This window comes from Chelmon rostratus, chromosome 16 (assembly GCF_017976325.1).
Source record: "Chelmon rostratus isolate fCheRos1 chromosome 16, fCheRos1.pri, whole genome shotgun sequence".
Taxonomy (NCBI): Eukaryota; Metazoa; Chordata; class Actinopteri; order Chaetodontiformes; family Chaetodontidae; genus Chelmon; species Chelmon rostratus.
The window spans coordinates 11,204,113-11,226,386 of NC_055673.1; the positions used below are offsets into that span (position 1 = coordinate 11,204,113).

The following is a 22,274-nucleotide window of genomic DNA, read 5'->3' on the forward strand; positions in this document are numbered from 1 at the left end:
TCCTGACCCCGCTGTCAGTCGGAGAAGTGAACAAACTGCTGAACTCACACAAAGCAAAGACGGCAGCCGGGCACACCAACACAACAAAAAAGCTCACAATCTCAGTCGCACAGCCACAAAAGTTTGTTTCCTGTAGAGAGCACAGTGTCGGTGGCAAAGGTGCGATTTTCACAGCGGTCTCCACAGTCCAGAGCCAGCCAACCTGACAGTCAGTTAGTCTGCTAATTGGTCTCATACTGAGAGGCTGACTACAGGACTTCACCCCAGGAGTTATCATACATGTCACAGACGTTGTCTTGTATTGTGCAACCTCATACATGAAAGCCTTCGACATGTTGTCCTAATAGATTCATAAATGTTGAAGAGTGTTAGCATCAGCAGTAATTAGCGATGGAAAGCAATGAATGAGACGACTCCGATGACTCCGAGGCTCTCAACGTGAATCCGAGTAGAGGATGATCCCTTACGTAACCTGACAGGTATAATTGGCCTCATCCAAAAACACTTAACAGCGGGAAATAATCATTTCATTTAACTTCATGATGATACTTCTTAATCACTGATAATGACCGCGCTATTGGTGAGTTCCAGACTGACAGCTGGTGGGTCTGGCATTAAAGATGAAATATGCTCACGACATTACACACAGAGCCCGACCCGCCAGTTGACAGATCACTTCCTGTCTGCCTTCTGTGGTAATTGTGTAACTTTTCATGAATGCCAGGCTGATATTAGTGGCCAAACTAAAGCCAAGTCAACAACAGGATTCACATTTGTTATTCTTATGATCTGACGACAGCTCAATCAATATTTATGAACTTGAGCATCCCAGAGCAAGAGTGAGAGAGAGTGGGCTTTAAGCTGCTGTTGTCAAGAGACAGAAAGGAAGTTTGTAAGCGAACTTGAATCAGAGTTTGTGGTGGTTTTTTTTATTGGTTTTAGAGGAAAGATGAGCCCGTAGCACAATCACTCTGTCACACAATGTCCGAGTCCATTCGCAGTCAATGGAGCAGCGCCACGTTTTGTCTCATAAATATCATCAAGCCTCGTCTCTGTTTCTAGCCCCGGAGAAACCATTTCCTGGTCACAAATAGCCATTTAACTGTCAGAGATGACTGCAATAACTTATTCAAATGATGTTTTAGGTCGGCTTTTCTCTCCCATTGTTCTATAAAGAAGGTCCATTCCTTTACGGCTCTGTAGTCTCTGAGTACCCGCTTTGTGACACAAACTTTCTGTGTGTGTGTGTGTTTGTTTGTTTGTTTGTTTCTCTGCAGGGACGGTCCAGACCAATCGTCTCCTCAGATTGGCCAGTTTAGTGGGAACACAGCTCTGGAGTCCGTCTACTCAACCTCCAACATCATCCTCATCAAATTCCACTCCGACTTCTCCGGAGCCGGCTTCTTTGTCTTAAGCTACCATGGTAAGACAGTAACGACATCATCAATTGCGTCCTAGAGCTAGCGATCGTATGAATGTGCTGTATACAGCAGCTTGGTTTGCTTAAAAATGCCTCTCTCATTACCTGTTTTCTCTGCTTTGTGGTGTAGTGGTAAACATGTGATGCCCTCATTAGCTGCAGCTGCAGCGTTGGCGTCGCTCTGTTCATTGTGTTACGGTCTCTTCGACTTCACCCTCATTACGTTCCACTCAGTCCTGCTTCCTTTGACTCGCTCTGACTCATGAAGTTTGGTCTTCCACCAGAACTTTTAGCTCTCCGACTGAAGCCTGGCGTCTCTGCCACAGCCAGCCGCTGTAATGATGTATCACTCACAATGCTGCTGTTGATAGTTTTCATATGAATTAAGCTGGTGAATCATGCAATACCTGAAGTCTGCGATGTGTGATTCACTATTGGGTGGTACAGAAGCCCTTTTTTCAGGTCTCACTTACTCACTAGTGGATCAGTTGGTTTCTCTTTCATACATGTTACTGAAATACAGCAGTAACCTTTGAGATCAGTCACGCCACGATCAGCCCACATGATGTATTTGAATTTGACGACGATCACCATGTCAGATCTCATGATCACAGTGCCATAAACACTTGCCGTGTCTCGGCCAAGTGACTGGCAAGCCCACACGTACCCGTGTGAACCCGACCAATCCACGACTTATTTCACGATCACACACGAGTTCAGGGGTCATCGAGGAGGTGGATGAAGCCACGGTCGATCATGGCGACAGAAGGGTTGTGTGTGATGCTGGCGGTCTTCTGTAGCGTCAAGAAAAGAAAAGAAAGAAAGAACAGCTGTGGATGCGCTCCTGGGTGGCACGGAGAGAACAGTATGGGCTACGAAGGTCCGAGTGAGGGGCAGCTTTGACGATGAGCAGCTGTGTGTTGGATACACTATAAGTGTAACTTTCTTCATTTTCTTGCATACAGCACCATCTGGTCTTGTGGAAGTGTGCAGTAGCTTTGCTGTTGCTGGAAAGAAAGCAGCATTGCACAAGTTTCCTTTGTTAAAAATGACAGCAACCTTCACTCAGAAGTTTGTTATTCTTTCAAATTAACCTGCGTGTGAACATTATGTCTTGTCATTGTTTACCTCCTGTGCTCGGGAATTGCTATCAGATTAAGGCAGGACACTTTAATGGCTTTAACTTTCAGCCACACGGGAAACGTTTTTGATTTTCTAATTACTTTTAAAGAATGTTGTGGTAATTGGTGCCATAGTCGTGCAAATAATTCATCATTAAAAAGCTGTTAAAAGCTGTAGTTTGTAGTTTGTTCAATAAAAGCAATTAGACGCATAAGAAATAGGAGATTTTCATGAAACAATTGTCCTCATGAAAGTTTGTCTCTCTTTGTCCCAATTGCCTGATGAGGAAACGCTGTCATCTACACACACACACACACACACACACACACACACACACACACAAACAGACACCTTCCCTCAGAAGATTGTATTTTTGCTCTTTCTCCATGTCAAAACAGTCTATGCCATTCAGTTTCTCAGCTCATTTCAATGTTTTGCTGTGGTCCTTCAGTGCACTCAGATTTCCCTTTGTTTTCAACCACAATTTAAGATGGAAACACCTCCCAAATCGCCTGTTTTCTTGTTTCGCCTGTCTGTATGCAAACATCAATCCTTAGACACTTAGCCCCTGTCTTCTTTTTTGCCTGTATCCATCTGCAGTCATGTTGAAATTATCACGATTTTACATCAGTCTTCAACTTGAAGATTTAAGATATGAACACAACAAATTAAAATAACAGCTGAAAAGTGCATGCTGTCGAAGTTATGATGTGTTGTCTTGAATTTCTTTGGAAAAGCAAAAACACCTGCGTATAGGCAGCGTTAGTAGCTTGTATACATGACAGAAACTCTCATATTGTTCAGTGTGGCGTCGCCTGTGATTTGTACTGTTTATACTAATGAGCTTGTTTGTCTAACATTTAGATATAGTGTAGTGTTTATATAGAGCAGATTCATTTTCATTAGTATGTGTACAGTCTGGTTTTTATAGTAGGCGTGTCTCACATGTCACCACAGCCAGATGTTGTACACTTCATCACTATTCTCATGTGGAAATCTCATAGCTAGTTTCTAATGTAGGAGAAAACATGAATCTCATGTGCTCTTGACAGCCATCTTAATGCACTGTCATAAAAAAAAAAAAAAACTGGTTTCATTTTGGCAATGCAAGGTTTTCATCAGACAGTAAAGAAATGCTGCTTATTTTCCTCGTCCTCGTCAGAATCGTTAAGTCCCTGGAAAGTTGCCTTTTTGGATGAAGTTAATTTGACAGAATGGCTTCTAATGAGTCTAACTGTATGCACCCTTCACAACACAGTTTGTCATTCCTTGACTAACTCTCCCCCTCTCCTCTCTCTCCCACACACACACACACACACACACACACACAACACAATATACATCATATCTCCCGCCCTCTCCCTCATGAAGCATACATTTGCTTCTTCTCTAAAGTTTCTGCTCAACGCTCTCTAATGAAAACATGTCAACTTGTGTGCAGGCTTTCCTTTCTCAGACAGATGTCGCGTTGTTAATGAATTCCTGTCAGCAGGTTTTAACTGTCAGCTGTCACACTCACACAGAATCACTACCATCTGATGGATTCAAGTTTAGTTTCAATTTCTGCTTTGTCGGAGGATGTACAGCGGAGAGTGACAGGGGGAGATGGATAAGAGGGAGAGGGGATGACATGCATGGCAGCAGTTGTTAGCATTACTTTGTCTCTTCTGTTTTATGAGACAGTAGAACAAGAAAACAGGAGAGACAGCCATGAGCGAGAGGTAGGCAGGAAGCCACGATGTGAGCGAGGAGGACACCCGAGGAGAGGACACACTTTGAGAAGTGTGGTGATGACTTAAATTGTTGGTTCATAAATAAAGGAAGAATAGGCACCATTCTTGCAGCAGAAACTTGTCACATCAAGGGACAAAGTTTCCTTCTTCAGCGTCCTTCAGTGACGCAACTTAAATCCAGAATGTCACTGTTTGCATCTGAAGCAGCTGCTAAAGTGCAGTTTTGGTCTGAAATGCCACAGAAACCCCAAAGGAAGCATCAATCCGCTGTTCGGGGATGTTTATCTATGTCATTGTCCTTCTATTTGTTTTTCTCTGGGTCAAGGTTCTGAATGTCAGTGCTTCCAGGCGAGCGGCGTACAGTGGTGGATAATGTTGTCTTGGACGCGAGGCCAAGAAAGCTGATGTGACATGAATGTGGAAGCAGCTATAAAAAATGGTCTCGGAGCTTAGTGAGATCAATGACTGCTCACAGTGAACCTCTCGTCTCACGCACAGAAGCAGAGACAGAGCTGCACACATGCAAACATACACGCGCACGCACACACACACACACACACCATAGGGCTTTGATATGCATGAGAGAAGAGGATACTATTGGCAGGTCTCATTTTCATAGTCAATTTCATCCTGACTTATAGCTCTCAGCCCTTCCTTCCTCTCTCACCCATAGTCCTCCCCTCTCTCCGTCTGTGTCTGTCTATATTCTCTCTCTCTCTCTCTCTCTCTCTCTCTCTGTTAGTGAGTGATCTATGCTCATGCAGTAATATTGATTACAGCCTTCAGCTCAGTGGCTGTGAAGTCAGTTCCTTTTTATGAGTCAAGGCGGTGCCGTATCTGCGCAGCTGATCTGCTTTTTGATGCTATGCTTTGCTGACCCGACCACCTGAACTTGAGAAGTGAAGCTAAACTGAAACAACCAAGATTAAATAAAGCAGAGAGAAAACACGCCATGTCACTGTTTTGTTTTCTAAAGATTTTTCACCACAAATCTCGGGGCAGTTGTTGCAGGCACAGACGACTGGAAGGTTACACACAATGCAGGTGCATTATGGGTTGCATTGTATGTTATGGTATGTTATGCAGGAAATGTTGGTTACTGTTTGTAAGCACAACTTTCAAACTCAGCCCCTCCAGAGGCATGGCGCTTATACATACAATGCAAGCTACTATTTTAGAAGGTTGCATTTCATGTAATGGAAAAGCCAAGCTAACTAAGCTGGCTGCCGGCTCCTACCTGTCTAACAGAAAACAAGTCCGCTACATCCATGAATGTTCCGTTGAGAGTACACAAACACCCAGTGGAAATGAGAGGAACTGCGGCACAATATGAGGCTGTGAAAGAGTAATTGTTTGTGTGATCACTCTGCTGATGGGAGGTTGTGACAGACCCAAGTCATCGCTGCTGCACTGCTGCATTTTCCAGCTGCCGCATATCTTAGTGTTATGATCCCTTTCATTCTGGCGTTGTTGTGTTATTGCGTTGGGTGGGAGATGTGAGCGCATCTCCAATGAGATCGAGCACAAACATCATCCCTGCACGATGTAATCTGTAGTGTTTCATTAACTCACTGTCATTCAGCCTTCGGAGAATATTTCTCCTTCCTCTTCCTCTTTCCACCATTTTATCCTCTGCTGAAGAAACTCTTAAGCCTCTTAAAAGTCCTCCTCCCTGCTCCTAACAGTTTTTCACCTCAGGAGCTCTCTTAAGGACTAAGACGCTTTGTGAATAACTTTCATCTTTACCAGAATCTACTCTTAACTGTGAGGGGAAATTCTTAGAAAACATCATAATTCTAAGACTTTTCTTAGAATTCTGTCACCAAAAGCAACTCTTTGCAAAGGGAGTCTTTATGACTACGAGCCCTGGTCACAACCTCTTTGTAAAGTCCTGACCTCACCTGTGCGCTGTTATTGGCTGAGGGCTACACACCCACTGCCCAAAGGCTAGAGCCCAGAAACCTCCTGAACACAACAAAATAAGAAGAAAGTAAGAAAACACAGGCAGAGGGCAGAACCTCTGCAGATGAATACACTGCCACACACCTCTAGTGGATCCTAAGTGATGATTGAGAGGGATTGCTTTTGTATAAGCCTGTACATGTTTTTATAGGAAACCCAGGTTAGGTTTACTGACCAGATTTCCTCTCACAAATTCTTATATAATGTCCCTCTCTTTGTCCTCTCTCCTCTGCTGTGTCTGTGTCTCCTAGCCTACCAATTAAGGGTTTGCCAGCCTCCTCCAGAAGTGCCCAATGCTGTCATGCTGATGGAGGACGGGGAGCTGGAGATAGGTGAGTTATCTGTCTGCCTGCAATGCTGCTGGACATGTCAGTTGGATGGCAGAAGCAAACTTCAGACTTTTAACTTTCTGGTTCCTAATGTGAGAACAAACATCATCTTCTCCATAAGGGATGTCATACTTATAAATATCTGATACTCATTTAATGTCCACGAATAGAGACATGCAGCACTGAATGTAAATTCAGATTTTTGTGTTTTATATTTGTATGATGTAATTTTGTCAGTGCAGATACTGATGATTAACACTGTACGTAGTAATAGAGGATGCATCCAAATCCTTTATCTGAATGAAAATAGTAAATCTGCATTGCAAGTAAGAGTCCTGCATTGAAAATGTTACTCAAGTAAAAGTCCATAAGACTTCTTTTCAAAATGTAAAAGCAGAAAAATGGCCACTCTAAGTGATATGCCATTATGTATTATATTATATCATACATTATGTATTATGCATGCTTGTGTAATGATTTTATTCTTATAGATGGTTCAGGTTGAACTGATTTTAGCTATTAAATATAGCAATGGAAAATTTTTATAAGATGATAACGATGTTTTCTTTGTAAAATGTTGTTAAAAAAACAAATTGATGAGGTAACTAGTAACCAGAACAGCTGTTAATTGAGTGTGGAGTAAAAATTATGATGTTTTCCTCTGACATGTCGTGGAGATAAAGTATAAAGTAGTATAAAATGGTACTTAAGTGCAAGTACCACAAATGTGTGCTGTACTGTAATTTTACTTTGTTACTTAGCCACTTTCTTCATGCATACTAATTTTGTGCATCTAGGTGACATCATCAGGTACAGATGCCACCCTGGATTCTCATTGGTTGGCAGTGAGATTCTAACATGTCGCCTTGGAGAAAGACTACAGATGGATGCACCTCCTCCAATGTGCCAAGGTGTGTGTATGCCACTGCAACAGCAAATAATGTTTTTATTGATATTTCAAATACATGATGCTGACAATATATCAAAGCTAACAAAATGTAACCATATACCTCCTTTCCTTTTCTGTCCGTAGTCCAATGCCCTGCACACGACGTGCGATATGACTCGTCAGGTGTCATCCTGAGCCCCGGTTGGCCGGAGAGCTACCCTAACCTCCAGATGTGTTCGTGGAGCGTTACCGTAGAGAAGGGATACAACGTCACCATTACCTTTGAAAGTTTCCACACTGAGAGAGAGTTTGACGTGTTGGAGATTTTTGATGGTAAAATAAAAAACACGCACACAGACACACCCTCTTTCTGAACGGTGCAAAGGTGTTAAGATGAAACTGGATCACTATGGGAAAACTGGACACTAAATCCCCCAAAATACCAAGTTCCAAAAACAGCTCTGTCTCATTTATTCTTTTTCTCTCTTTCTGTGTCTCTCTCCTGCTTTCCCTCTGACTTTGATCCCTCTCAGGTCCAACACCCAACAGTCCCACTCTGGCAACGCTGAGCGGCGACCTGCCAACACCCTTTAACCTCACAACCACCGGTCACCAGTTTCTGGTCCGCTGGTCTTCGGACCATGGCACAAACAAGAAAGGCTTCAAAATTCGCTATGTTGGTGAGTACCAAAGTATGTATCCCAACTTTATTTTACTACTACTTTATATTATCCTAATGCATGGAAATAAGGTAGACAGAGACAGACAGAAAGGGACATTCTGAGTAAGAGCCTCTAAATTGTGTCAACATATAGATCATAATTTGTTCAGCCTGCGCAAAAGTTGAGAAAGTTTCTCATTTTGCAATTTTACAGTGAGAACAGGGAATATATAAGAAAGTGGATGGAAAAAATGAACAGTATCATTAACTTCGTCTCCATTTCTTTATCTTCAGCTTACTTTTCTACCTCGCTTCTGTCTGTCTCCTAAAGCAATTTACCGTCTTGCATTATGACTTAGTACTTAACTTTTATAATTCCAGGAAAGCTTAATGAGCACAGGTGCTGTTTTACAGCAGTCTTTACATTCAGACAATCTTGCACCTGCATCTGCTGAGTGTAACTTAAGACTGTTGGGCATTAAGCACTTGGGTAATGAGGCTTGTGCGCATCATTCAAGGGCATTTTTTGACAGTTAAGGGGGAGGCGACAGCATTACCTGTTTAGTTTGCTATTTCACTTCACACTGTGCAGTCAGGAGGCTGCTTCTTTAACCTTTATAACACCACTGTTCTGTATGATGAATTACACGCTCAGTAATAACAGAAAAGCCTCTCACACTCTCACACCCAGTAACCTTCTTTGGTAGCTGTGATTAATGTGAGCATTTGCAAGGATTGTTAAAAACATGTTGTGAGCGTACTAAAGTCATGGTTCAACTTCAGTAATGTGTATTTCTTCACATGCGCAATCAGGCCTGTATATGACAATGTACTTCTGCCACCACTGAGAGAAAATAAAATATGATCACTTTTTAATTACAAAGAGAATGTTTGGTAACACTTAATAAGGTACACATATTCACCATTAACTGGTTTCTTATTAGCATGCACATTGGTAGCATATTAGCTCTTTATTAGTCCTTATAAAGCACTTATTAATGCATTATTCTGGGGATTAGAGTTATTTAGGCCTAGGGTTATTAAGATCCTAATTCATGTTCAACTTCCTTACTTACTATCAATAAGGAGGAAATAGTTAATGGCCTATTGGTTGTAGAACATGCTCAAGCACAACAAGGCATTCGTAAGTGCTTTATAATGACTAATAAAGAGCCAATATGCTACTAATACGCATGCTCATAAGAAACTAGTTAATGGTAAATATGCGCACCTTAATATAAAGTGTTACCAGTGTCAGATCATAATGAAAATTTTCTTATTATTAAGACATGCCAACTTAGTTTGTTTTAGAGGAAACTTTGTCATTAAAACAAGAGGTTTGTAGTTATTATAAAAAGCCCTTGTGAGATTGAAATCAGATGTTCAATCCTATCAATCTTAAAAATTCTATAGGCGAAAGAGCCTGGACTGGATTTAATGAGAGCCTCTCAGATGGCTGCTTCAGCGATACCGGCCCTTTTCATGGCCATCAACTTTAAACTTTTAATGCTTTTGGAAATAAGCTGTGTCAGAGAGCTTTAATTAGAAATCTCTGACGAACTGTACAAAACATTGTTGGCACTGATTCTGTATTTTCAACACAAGGAAAATGCAGTTAAAGGGACTCTCACTTAACTCTTAAGTGGTTTTTGGCCATTTTGGTTCATAAACCCGCCACACAAACGATACTGGGCCATTGGCAGAGTAGAGGGACATATAAACCAAGCTAATCACTAATATATAACACCAGTTAAGAACTCCAATTTGGGGAGTTATAGACCAGGCAGCGAGCCCAAGTCAGCATCTAACTGGACTCAGTCCTGGTTAATCTTTATATGCTGGAGCTGAAGAACATCACTAAAAAATGTTACTAGTAACTTCATATCATATGAGATCCTGACATCATTGTATAAGAACCTATATCTACTGCTACAGATACAGAGACAGACAGAGACTACAGTAAAATAATTATAAATAGCATACATGCCAGTATTGACTGGAGTAAACGATTAATGATCCTTGGTGTAAGAATATTTCATACAATTGCATAAAGCCATTGATGACTTTGTGGGCAGTGTGTCTGATAATGTTTGACATCTACTGTAACTCTACTCATTGATTGTTCGATCTCTGCAGTGAGAGTATTATTTATTTAGCATTCATACAGTTTGTCAGGTTGATCCTAATTGGCTGAAAAACTCAGCTTTTAAAACGTGCTGTGAAGGTATAATCACGACTATGGCCGTTAATATTTCTGCTCCCAGACCTTTGTGTTCAGTTTAGCCCTACAGGTGTTTTGAGGTATTACACTCATGCCTCTAATAGCACTGTGTCAAATACACTATAAATATCATGATTATCATCAGTAAAAATGCAATAAATTTGCAATGCAAATTTCATTGACATGTTATGCTCAATGACAATAAAGGCAATCTTGAATCTTGAATCTTGCAATCTTGAAATGATAATTTACTCACAAACATGATGCATTTGCCATCATTTCATTTTAGCTGGGCCTCGTAGTGAGTAATAAATACAGTACTGACTCATATTGATGAAGGTTTCAGGAAATTATCACATGACACCGGACTGTAATGTCAGTAGCACCAAACCTTGAAAGCAAGACTCTGGTTTCAGTACCGGTAATGGTATAACACTGTGTACACCTGCATGCAGGCATGTAATCTGTGTTAATCTCAGCATTGATGTGAAGGCACAAACATTTGTTTTCTGTCTGGTAGATTAACCAACCGTACTGTACTTCTAGTATATGTTACTTTATAGTAGTAAAAAATACTAAAGCTATGATATCACAGATTACTGCTGCCATCCACCTTGATGTTTACTCTTAGTTTCATCTTGTTTCCTCCACTCCAGCCCTGTACTGTTCAACACCAGACTCTCCACTCCACGGCTCCATCTCCTCGCAGAGTGGCGGCCACATTAACAGCGTGGTGCGCTGGGCTTGCGACCGTGGTTACCGTCTCATAGGCAACGCCACAGCGACCTGCCGCCGCACACCACTCGGCTACCACGCGTGGGACTCTCCTGTACCTGCGTGTCAAGGTTTGCTTGTTTATATGTCTGGAGTATACTTAAAACTGAACTATACTGAAGTATCTTAGATATGCAATGTTCATTAGTATGCATATTATTTCTATGAAATACGCTTGAAAAGGGTGTTAATAAGTGTGCGCTTGAGCAACAACACTGAAAATTGTAGTTTGTGAAAGAATAAATTGGTAGATTTGCAAGCTCATGTTAGCTAGCTTTGACGCTAATGCTCATGCGCAGTGTTGAAACATAATAAACTGATTAAAGAAGAGCTGGACTTAACTATTCACAGACCAGCTAGCTGTAACACTGACGTCTCATTATTTTGAATGCAGCTGAGTGCTAATTGAGCTAACAACCTATAAAAATAATTTTCGGCTAAATGAATTTTAGCTAAACTAGTTAAGTTCACTGCTAACTTGAATTGCAGCTAATGTAGCTAACGTTGACAGAATTGCCTAAATAGGTAGGCTGTGGTAGAAAACACAGCTAAGTTCATCCATGTTATAAAACCTTAAAACCCCTTTTTCTCTTCTTTTTAACACAATTCCTGCTGCATTCACATGGATTCAGGCAGATGGTAGACGCAAACAATTAGTGGGCGAGAGCAGCACGATAAAACAGAGGTGATCTTGACGAGAAGAAGCTTGAAATTCATAACAATTAGTAATTGAGACTATCTTTCTGAACAATATGACATCACTATAGCAACATGTCTTCATGCGTGTTACGTTTTGCCGTCTGTCGGACTGTTTGTTCTTCCCGTGCCGTCCAGAAGGCGTCTGCCTGAATGCAGCGTCATTCTTTTTGCTCCAGAGCAGACATACTCAACATTTATGGTGCATTCCCTCACACTCACGTCTCTCCACCTTTTCTCTCGCTCCTCCTCTGAATCACTGAATGAGTATTGACCATACTGTAACATTCAAGTGAGTAAAATTTCAGATGCATTGATCGTATGAAGGAGCTTATATGAATGCCACATATAATTGATACCAATTCGGTAAAGGAAATTGAGTGAATAGAAAGAAAACTTTAATTTTTTAAAGTGCCTCTTCTTTGTCTCTTAATATGTGTATTTTCAGAATATACTGCCATGTGCTCCACAAAGACGTGATTCGACGTTTGTACCTCCTGTCATCTAATCCCACACATCAAATAACCATAGGAAGGCACCGCTCGTTGCTGTTATTGATAGAAAGTCAAATGAAGGATGTATAGCAGATTGTCCACACTTTGTAATTACGTAGTGTGGTGCGCTACAAACCAGTCTATTTAAAACCACTGTGGACTGTGGAGCAGCATTTCCAGCAGGATGGATGTATTTTGTCAGAACTGATGGGAACCAGAGATCAAGCGGCTCTTGATTGTATATTTTTAGTTTGATAGCTTCATTGAAGAAAATAGGCGATCTTGTTTACAAATGTACAATGCAATGCACTGCACAGGCTTTAAATCCCCAGACACGCTTCAAGCAAAGTACACATCAAACCTCCCTATCTGACAGACATAAGTGTGCATCAGGACTTTTGTGGGCGTCTGTTTGCATGTTGTCTTCCTAACCAGTGTGTATCTGTCCTCCCATAGCTGTCTCATGCGGGGCGCCCAAAGCTCCCATAAACGGCGGCGTTTTAACAGCTGACTACTCTGTCGGAACAAGAGTTTCCTATTTCTGTAACGATGGATACAGACTGTCCAGTAAAGAGCTGACGTCAGCCATCTGTCAGCCGGATGGAACATGGAGCAACCACAATAAGATACCACGATGTTCTGGTTAGTGACACAGATTTCACTGGAATTTTAATCATATAAACCAAATCTGCTTGTGTTACTAATTTGGAGTTAATTGTAAAGCCACAGAATTAAACTCTGTGACTTTACCAGACTCCAGTGAGATCTTCAACCAAAGAAAATGAAATAGTTGATTGTTTATGCACTGAAAATTGAATAATCATCTTTTACTGAGTAAAATGGATAAACTGGTTTGAAAGAAACATGTAATTAGCAGTAAGAGTGGCAGGCGTCTTTGGCAAGGACATTGTTATTGAAAATGAGTCATTATCATGCATCTGTGAGATATTTTACGGTGGCTTGGCCCCAATCTCAGATGGCTAATTATTAACTGACACTTTTTAAAAATGGTTATTGTGCTTTTAGAAATGTAAACAAACTCCATGGCTTTGTTTCCTCTTCACCCTCCGCCTGTCTCTGCAGTGGTGGTGTGTCCCAGCATCGGGTCGTTTTCTTTAGAGCACGGCCGCTGGAGGATTGTCAATGGCTCACACTACGAATACAGAACTCGCATCGTGTTCACCTGCGATCCAGGATACTACAGATTAGGCCCCGCCCACATCCAGTGTTTACCCAATGGCATGTGGAGCTGGAGAAATGAGAGACCGCACTGCCAAGGTGAGTAACAAAGATGCATGATGACTTAATGACCACAGCTAGTTTTTTGGTGTCTTTACATCTGTCTACACATACTTGCCATTGACTGTAGATAATAATGGGAATCATTTACTCTTGTCTACATTTAATGAAAAATTAGGGGATGTTTGAGGTCTGAACAGTAACAGGCAAAAATAGTCTGGCATGTACTTCCATTGAAATGGCAAATAGTTGTTTTTACTCTTCTGTTTCTGTGCTGATTAAATATCCTGGTTAGCTATTTCCAGCCGAGTCTTTATGCTAAGCTAAGCTAACTGACTGCTGCCTTTAGCTTCATATTTAACAGACAAACATGGGAGTGTTAGGAATCTTCTTTTACCAAAAAGAAAATAAGAGTTCCAAAATCAAAGCCATGTGTCTGTGTGTGTTCAATGTTTAATTTAATTTGAATGTTTATTTCTACTAATTTCATAAAATCGAATGATGACTGAGTTATTGTGCTTGGAAATCATTGTGTTCTTACAATCTGTGCTCTAACCTGACTGAGTGGCCTTGACATTTTTTCGCATCTGTTATTTTTCTTCTGGGGCTTCCGTGACATTTTGAGTCGATGTTATTCTTCTTTTAAGAATTCTGTGACATTTGAAAATGTATTGTTATTTTCTTCACCAGTCGTTTCTGAGTGGAGGGGGAAAAAAACAATATTGGCACCAAATTTGTGTGATGAACAGCCCGCCGGCCTTGGTAGCATTCCTTACTGAACCAATGAGCTATACCAGCCACTCAAATTAACTTGGCGCTAAATTGGTGCACAACTGCTTTTAAATTGCTTGTGTCTGGCTGTGTGTTTCAGTTATTTCCTGCGGTGAGCTGCCATCTCCACCCAATGGGAAGAAGATTGGTACTCAGACGACATTTGGTGCTACAGCCATCTTTACGTGCGACGCCGGCTTCATGCTGGTGGGGTCAGCTGTCAGAGAGTGCCTGTCATCTGGGCTTTGGAGTGGAACGGAAACACGATGTTTAGGTATAGAACTACTAGACCTACTAATGTATTCACACATCCATTATGTATTACAGTATCTAGATGCTCTGTGTCATTTTCTGACTTACGTTTATTGCTTAGGACGTATACAACATGTTAACATCGACCATTAGAAAGGGACTTTCAAAGATGTGATTTTTCGAGTCAGTCTAATGAGGACAGATACCTGTCTGGCTGCATGGCACAGCTGCTCCCCTCTGGCCCTGTCCACCTCACAAGCAAGACTATCACGAGCAAGCTTCTGCTGTGCATTGAGTCTGAAAGTTTTATTTATATATTTATAAATAAGCCAGAAAAAGTAGCTACTTTCTTCTGTCAGTGTGCCAGCCAGAGGTAACAGATGTTATGACATGGTGCTGTCACTTCTCCATGAAGCCTCAGCAGAAACATCGCTTCCCAGAATACTTCACAGGCTGAGGGGGATATGAGATGCAATTTATAAAGGAAAAGTTCAATGAAACTTAACCTAGACTGATGAGGAGGCATCATTCTGTCAAAAAGTAAATAAACTCAGCTCTAAAAAAGTGCTATAAACAGCATTTTTATTCAATAACTTTTCTTGTTATCCTTCAAAACAAAACTGGCTTGACTGTACTTGTTTTGCTTATTCGAAATGTAAGCCTGTACAGTTATGTTTGCATAAAAATTATCCTTTTCTGGTCAGTCTTGAAATCTTCAAACAAATCAAAAAAGACATTCAAAAGTATGTGAAACAAATACACGTGGATTTCTCTTCCAGAATGTGTTGCCAGATTTCTAACCAAAATTAAAACATTTGTTGATAAGAGATATTTTAATCCAAAGCAGGGTACCTTATTATATTATATTCATTAGTTTAATATTCTACTGATGCTTCTTTTCAAAGTGTGTTGAAAGCGTGTGATAACTTGCTGAAAATAAATTGACCGCTAGGTCAACAAAAGTCCTTTCTTCAACACATAACTTTCTGCAACACATTCCATAAAGTACAGTGTGACTCACTTGAGTTATGCCCTTTAACTCCAGCAATCAACACCTCAGAAACAATGTGAAATGACAAAGGTGATGTTAGGCAACCTTTTGTCCTCTCGTTTTCTCCCACTGTCCTGTCTGTCTGCAAAATTGTTAGCATGCTGACATCAGGAACACAGTGTAGGCTTTATCTACTGTAAAGAATGAAATCAATATTCATTTCAACCTTTGTAAGAACACAAAATGAAATGCTCTTTAAAACATGCACATCTTGCATTAGCAGTGTGCATCAGTCAGACCTCTGGGAATTAATCTGATCAGAGAGGCCCACAATTCCTGTTTAATTAGCTGTTGCGAGGTGGGATTCTTCAAAAGCAAAAGTGGGACATCTTCGTTTCAAATTTAGATGCTTTTGAAGGTATTGCAAAGAACAGTGACACAGCTGTGAAAATGTTGTAGGGGGCACCTGACCACCTGAGCCCTCACTGTAAACAGGTGATCCAATTTATGACCGAGCTGCTGATATTTTGTGAAGATGGGGAACTTGTTGTGCTCCCACTTTGATGTGTGTCTGCTCAAAGTCACATTTCTCATATACGGGATGAAACAGGCTTCAAGCTGCAATTGCCTACTTTTACACGCTTGCAAAAGGTTTCGGCAGATGTTTAAAAATTTAATGTCCCACATAGAGGCAACAAACTATCGCCTAAGCTAAGGTGATGTTCAGCCCTCAGGGTTTGTTTAAAACTCCCAGGCATGATTAAAATGTTACAGTTTTGCTGATATTGTCTTTGTATCCCTGAAAATAAGCCAGAGAATGCATCTCATGAGTACAGGAAGACTGCAAGGTGTAGTATCATTTTGAAATATTTGCATATCTGCACCGAGCTCGCTCCTGGTCCAGACAACAGTAAGTAAAAGCAAGAAAAATAAAAAGACACAAGGTGGAACAGAAAAATGTGTTTAAAAATCAAAGTACAATTGCAAATGAAAGGTTAGTGCAGGGTTTTGATTGTGTCCGTTGGTCTGTGTTTGAGCTACAGTAAATATCGAGAGCAAAGACCTGGAATATTAGGGATAACATGGTTACAGATACAAAATTGTGTAGAGTAGAAAGGTTTTAGTCGTGTCCCTAAAGCAACATTTCAGAGTTCCAGGACACTGTGACCCATGATCTGTCTCTGTCTGTGTCTTTCAGCTGGTCACTGTGGAATCCCAGAAGGCATTGTGAACGGCCAGGTGATAGGGGAGAACTTTGGATACCGCGATACAGTCGTCTATCAGTGTCTGCCTGGCTTTCGACTAATAGGCTCATCAGTTCGAATCTGTCTCCAAGACAACCAGTGGTCTGGACAGCTGCCCATCTGTATATGTAAGGAAAACACACAAGCACACACAGATCTCAAACCAAAGATTCACCTTAACTAACCAGAGGCAGGACGACCCGAACCCTGTGTTAACACACACTCACAGACTCACACTGGCTTTGCAAACACATCTCTTTACCTGATATATCTGCTGATCTGCTTGGATACACAGTCAAATAGACAGTGCGTGTGTTTGTAACACAAACCCCTGCTTATGATAAAAACATGCAGGGAAAACATCACCCTCAATCAAGATTAGTCTTTTGGTTTATGTTCGCCTGTACGTGCATGCAGAGGATAAATAGAAATTGTGCTCATATGTTTGAGGTCAAAGTGTATCTAGAGGAAGCTTGAATGTCATGTTTTGATACAGTTTTCCACTGTTTGCTAGATACTAACTCGAGAAACTGAAATCCTTTCACGTAGAGGCATTGTAACCTTACAGTTTTGATAAAGTTCTCAGCATTTTCATTTAGCATTTTCATCGACAAGATGTGATCTGGCTCATCTTTAAAAAACAAACTCCTGAACTCGTGCTTTTTGTCGCAGTTCAGAGATAACAAAAGTAAGAATTCAGGGAACTCTAAGAGGAAAGCAGTGTTTGTGCGTGCAGAAGAATGGCTTCATTAATTTAAAAACTGATTTCTTTTCTTTCAAAAAATTGCACTTTTTGGTCACATTGCAAACCTTGAATTGGAGCAGATGACTCACAATATTGACTTCACCATTGAAAGTTTAGCGTCACTTGAGGTTTGATTGCAGGGTTTCTTGTCATTGCACACCGACACTAACGCAACTGACGCTGACTCTAGGACACATTTGAGACAATCCTTGAGACTTTGCTCCGCTCCCTTCCTTTTCTCATGTAAGCAGTGATACTGTAAGACATGCAAACAGTCTTTGACATGTAAAATCGATGAAGTTACCCTCATTTTGAGTTCTGACCTCTTTTTTTCTGTAAAGTGAAGTGTTAACTGTAGATGCCTGATTAGAAGCCATCAGAATGTGTAGTAGTGAGAAATTTGGTGTAATCAGAAACATATGAGCCTTAAGCGTTCAGTCACAACAGTGTAGCTACCTTTAACCTTGTTTATGAACAGAGGACCAAGCTCTGCAACAAGGGAGGTTGTCTGGTCGTGCTGATAAATCCCTGTTAAATTTCATTCAAGGGTGGAAAAGTCCAAATTAAAAAAGGGAAATAAAATCATTTAGAATAAACCTTTTGGGCAACAGTGGTTCCATATTGAGTGAAGCCAGCGTAAGGTTTGTATTTTGAGAAATATCCCTTTCTTGTTAATTCACCCAAACAGTCCTGAGGTTCTGCAGATTCACACCAGCAGTCTTATACAAAGGGCCCAAGGGCCCAACTGCCAGTGTGGTCTGGAAGAGATAAATAAATGGGCTTGAGGATAAAATAGAATTCTCTGACGTGTCCAGGCTTCTGTGAAAATCTTCTAAAATTGGTCATTTGCTGTGAGCGTCCTGAATGTTTTTAGACAGCAACTGGGCACACTTGAAGTGGTGATGATGAGTGCCATCTCGAGCCAATTATACAGATGCCTTTTCCCAAAAGAGACAGCCTGTTTGTTCACGAAATTAGAAGCATGTTTAAAAGAAGCGGGTGGTGATGTACTGTCTACATCTCTGGAGTAGCACTGGCATGAAAGGGAGTTTATTTTCTCTGTGAAATTGTTTTTGACTGTAACCCTGAAAACAAAAGAAACATTCAAGGTAGGGACTTCATATCAGATAGTTTGTCTGTGTGTCTGCATGTGGGGTTTGGGTATTGCATGCAGTCACGTGTGTGTGGTTAGGATAGTGTGTGTATCCATCTGTGTATCTGGTGTTTCTGGGCTGTGCTGCTTTTATTGGGGTTATTCATGCAGGAGTTATTGAGGGAAATCATTTTACAGCCAAATTATACTGTAATTATGGAGATGAGAGGCTCTTGTTTAGAGACACAAACACAGAATGATGATGAGACAATGGTGTGTGTGTGTGTGTGTGCGCGCGCACGCGTGTGCGTGTGTGTGTGTAGCTGTAGGGCATGCTGACGGTGTCAGATAAATTTGTATCTAAGGCAAGCAAACAAACTTCTGATTATCACTGATCATGTGAAAAAAAGACCTTGGCTTCTTCGTTTTCTCTCATCTCGATCCTCCTTCCTCTGCTCTCCTCACCTCTGTTGTTCTTTTCCTCTTTCCTCTTGTCTTCTCCTCCTCTAGCACCCTCTCCTCTGCTCTGTTCTTTGGTTTTTTCCTCTTTCACTTTTCCACCCACCTAGTCTGTGCCTGTCTTATTTTCTTTTTAATTTTGTCAACCTCCTCTCCGCTCCGCTCCGCTCTCCCCCCTGTAAGGCAGTAAATTTAAAGAGGGAGAGCTTGTGAGGCAGATGAGAGAGGGCCTGGCAGGAGCTGTAACCTGTCTGTTCACACAAACATCAAAACACTGTCGTCAGCACAGTGAGGACAAGGGACCCACACAAACTTCTAAGTAGCCCCAGCAAATGAAGTTCAATAATTATGATGCACAATGGCAAACAGAGGACACTCAGTGCTAACGCTGAGGATGGCGAGACCTAATATTTCAAAATAAATACCCTAAATTGGGATACCAGCTATGTCTCCTCAGTCATCAGATATTCTCATAAATATTTATGAATGACTGAAGGAAAGGCATAGATATTCAGTCCAGATCTGTGCTTCTTGTGGTTTTTCTTCATGGCCTCTGACTCTCATGTCTGGTTTAGATCATACCGTTTTTTGTGGCTTTCATATCAAGAAGAAATCTTACTGAATTGGATTTTTGTAATTTAATGAGAAACGAGAGAGCAATGAGTTATAAAAAGCCATATATCTAAATCACATCAGCGGTCAGCTGCATCTATGTGGCACTGACTGCTGAAATACTGCTGCAGTGCTGGATGTGACCGCAGAAACATTCACCCAGGACGCAGAAACAACTAAATCATGTCTCTAATAACTCCCTATAAATCCACATAAAAACAGGCTTCGGTGACCAGTCATATTTAGTGTGCTGTGGAAAAACTAGTTCTAGTTGGACACTTTTTGTGACTGTGATCATGCAATAAATTCACTCTCTAAAATGTAGAAAAATAAGACTGGTGGTACTTTATACTTTTCCTAATTGTCAACAACCCCATGAGAAGCCCAAAATAAATTGATCCTGCTCAAGTGTTGCCAGTGTAAACAAAGCCAGATAAAGCTTATTCTTCTGTGCCATGGACCTCTATTGTTGTCCAAAAACTATTTAAAAATGCATCATTGAGCCACGCTGTTGCACTGGGTGATATCTTACTTACAATAAACATGGCCACTGTAATTTATTTTTACTCATTCCCACAAACTCACCGTTCCACTGCCATAAATACTAGAGCACCAAATGTGTATTAATCTGCATCTGATAGTGCCGTATTTAGTCCTGTTCGAATAATGTCTAATAAAACCTACAGAAGCCAGCTGTTTTATTAAATTACTGAGCTGGTTTGAGAAATAAAACCACATATTTGTGGCCCATTTTTTTTAAGATTTATGTCTTCAATACGAACAGATGGGCTTGGAGCTGAATGCCACAGACGGGATGTGGAAGTCAGACAGTATTAAGAGAAGGACTAACGCTGTGTTCACACATACAGACTCAAAAGTAGCAGGCTCTCTCTCGTCTCTCCCTGAAGCTTCCGGGCATGTTTAGCGTTAAGCAGATCATTTTCACCCCCGCCTGTGGTTGGACAGTTACTTTCTCTTGTTGCTACCCTGCACCAGCCCACAACTAAGTAGATAATTTCCTGAGTAATGCATCGTCTTCTGGTAGCTCATTAAGGTTATGTCATGCTGAATAGAGAAGCTGTGTCTTTTCTCATTTTTTAAGTGCTTTAATAGAGTTGAAGGTGAAAGCTAAGCTGCTAACAGCTGTGAATGGCAGCTGTCACACCTCAAGTGTTGGAGTATTCATGTGGGGTTTCTGTCTTTTTAATGATAAGAGAGTTTGCTAATTTGTTATCCTGCAATCTCAAGTACATTTATAACAAATGTAATAAGAGATGTGTGCGCAGCTACATTTCTCATGATTCACACTGTCTTCCCTACAGCAATCAGCTGCGGCCATCCAGGAAGTCCCATATATGGTCGAACGGTGGGGAATGGCTTCAACCTCAACGATGTGGTCAGCTTTGTTTGTAATCGGGGTTATGAAATGGAGGGGCCCGCACGTGCTCAGTGTCAGGCCAACCGCCAGTGGAGCCACCCGCCCCCAACGTGTAAAGGTGGGGAGAAAAGTTAAGTGTATTCACCCCTAACCTTATTTATCCCTACCTTTAATGCCACCCCAGCTATTATCTTTATTTATCCTTACTGCCTTTCCCTAAAGCAATCATCCTTTTACCATACCCTTTTCATTTCACCTCAATTCTACCTCTGACTTACTTAACTTAAACATCTCTGCCATCATAACCCTGAAATTAATTTTGACTTATACAGAAAAGATACATTTCTTTGTTAAAAAGTCGCTATTTTCCTTTAATTCACTGAAGTTTTGAGGTAGATTTAATCCTCTACATCTCTCTAATCCTCCTGGCTCCAGCCTTTTGAATGGAAACATTTTGTTTTCAATGAAACGTAAATCTCAAGCCCCGATTGTTCTCCAGCAATCACAGCAACAAGGGTCGCTTCACTCACATGAGTTTTTACACAAGCTATCGGCGTTCTGCCCAGTGTACAGAATGGACTGCCAGTCAATTGTGTGAAACAAAAAACGCATCATAATGACGACAAGCCATTATTAGTATGGAGGCTGGATCCAGGACACACAAACATGCCCTCATCATTGCATCACATAACATTTGCCATATTTCCCCTTTTAAACAGCGACCCTAATCAGTTCTTCCCTCTTCACCACAACCTTCTTATTACACCCTTTATTATTCTACAGGACTGTAATCCCTGTGCAAAGCACTGGGAAAATGAAGAGGGGGGACAGAAATGACCCTCTCTGGTTCATGCCAAATAACACATGCTTTTCTATATCTCTTTCTGTGTATTTGTGTGTGTGTCCGTCTCTGTGTCTCTCTGCATATAGTGGTCAATTGCTCTGATCCAGGTATCCCAGCCAACTCCATCCGGCAGAGTAAAATAGAGCATGGGAACTTTACCTTTGGCACTGTGGTTTTCTACGATTGTAACCCGGGATATTACCTGTTTGGATCACCTGTACTGACCTGTCAGCCTACTGGACAGTGGGACAAACCTCTACCTGAATGTATAGGTTAGTTTGAGCCTTGTGTTTCTGCATGTTGACACTGACAGTGAATGGGACAGATGATAGAAAATTGTGGAAA

The 22,274-nt window shown here is 41.1% G+C and overlaps 1 protein-coding gene across 1 annotated transcript in view; it reads left to right on the forward strand.

Annotated features, from left to right (window-relative positions):
* The window catches only part of csmd3b (CUB and Sushi multiple domains 3b), a 325,003-nt gene that overhangs the window by 282,487 nt on the left and 20,242 nt on the right, over nucleotides 1-22,274 (forward strand). Inside the window, exons 46-57 of the mRNA XM_041956121.1 lie at nucleotides 1,278-1,423; nucleotides 6,489-6,569; nucleotides 7,364-7,477; nucleotides 7,600-7,788; nucleotides 7,989-8,147; nucleotides 10,994-11,182; nucleotides 12,758-12,943; nucleotides 13,385-13,579; nucleotides 14,412-14,585; nucleotides 16,753-16,926; nucleotides 21,030-21,215; nucleotides 22,016-22,201. Of these exons, the coding sequence (XP_041812055.1) occupies nucleotides 1,278-1,423; nucleotides 6,489-6,569; nucleotides 7,364-7,477; nucleotides 7,600-7,788; nucleotides 7,989-8,147; nucleotides 10,994-11,182; nucleotides 12,758-12,943; nucleotides 13,385-13,579; nucleotides 14,412-14,585; nucleotides 16,753-16,926; nucleotides 21,030-21,215; nucleotides 22,016-22,201 (1,979 nt within the window). The remainder of the gene's footprint in view (nucleotides 1-1,277; nucleotides 1,424-6,488; nucleotides 6,570-7,363; nucleotides 7,478-7,599; nucleotides 7,789-7,988; nucleotides 8,148-10,993; nucleotides 11,183-12,757; nucleotides 12,944-13,384; nucleotides 13,580-14,411; nucleotides 14,586-16,752; nucleotides 16,927-21,029; nucleotides 21,216-22,015; nucleotides 22,202-22,274) is intronic.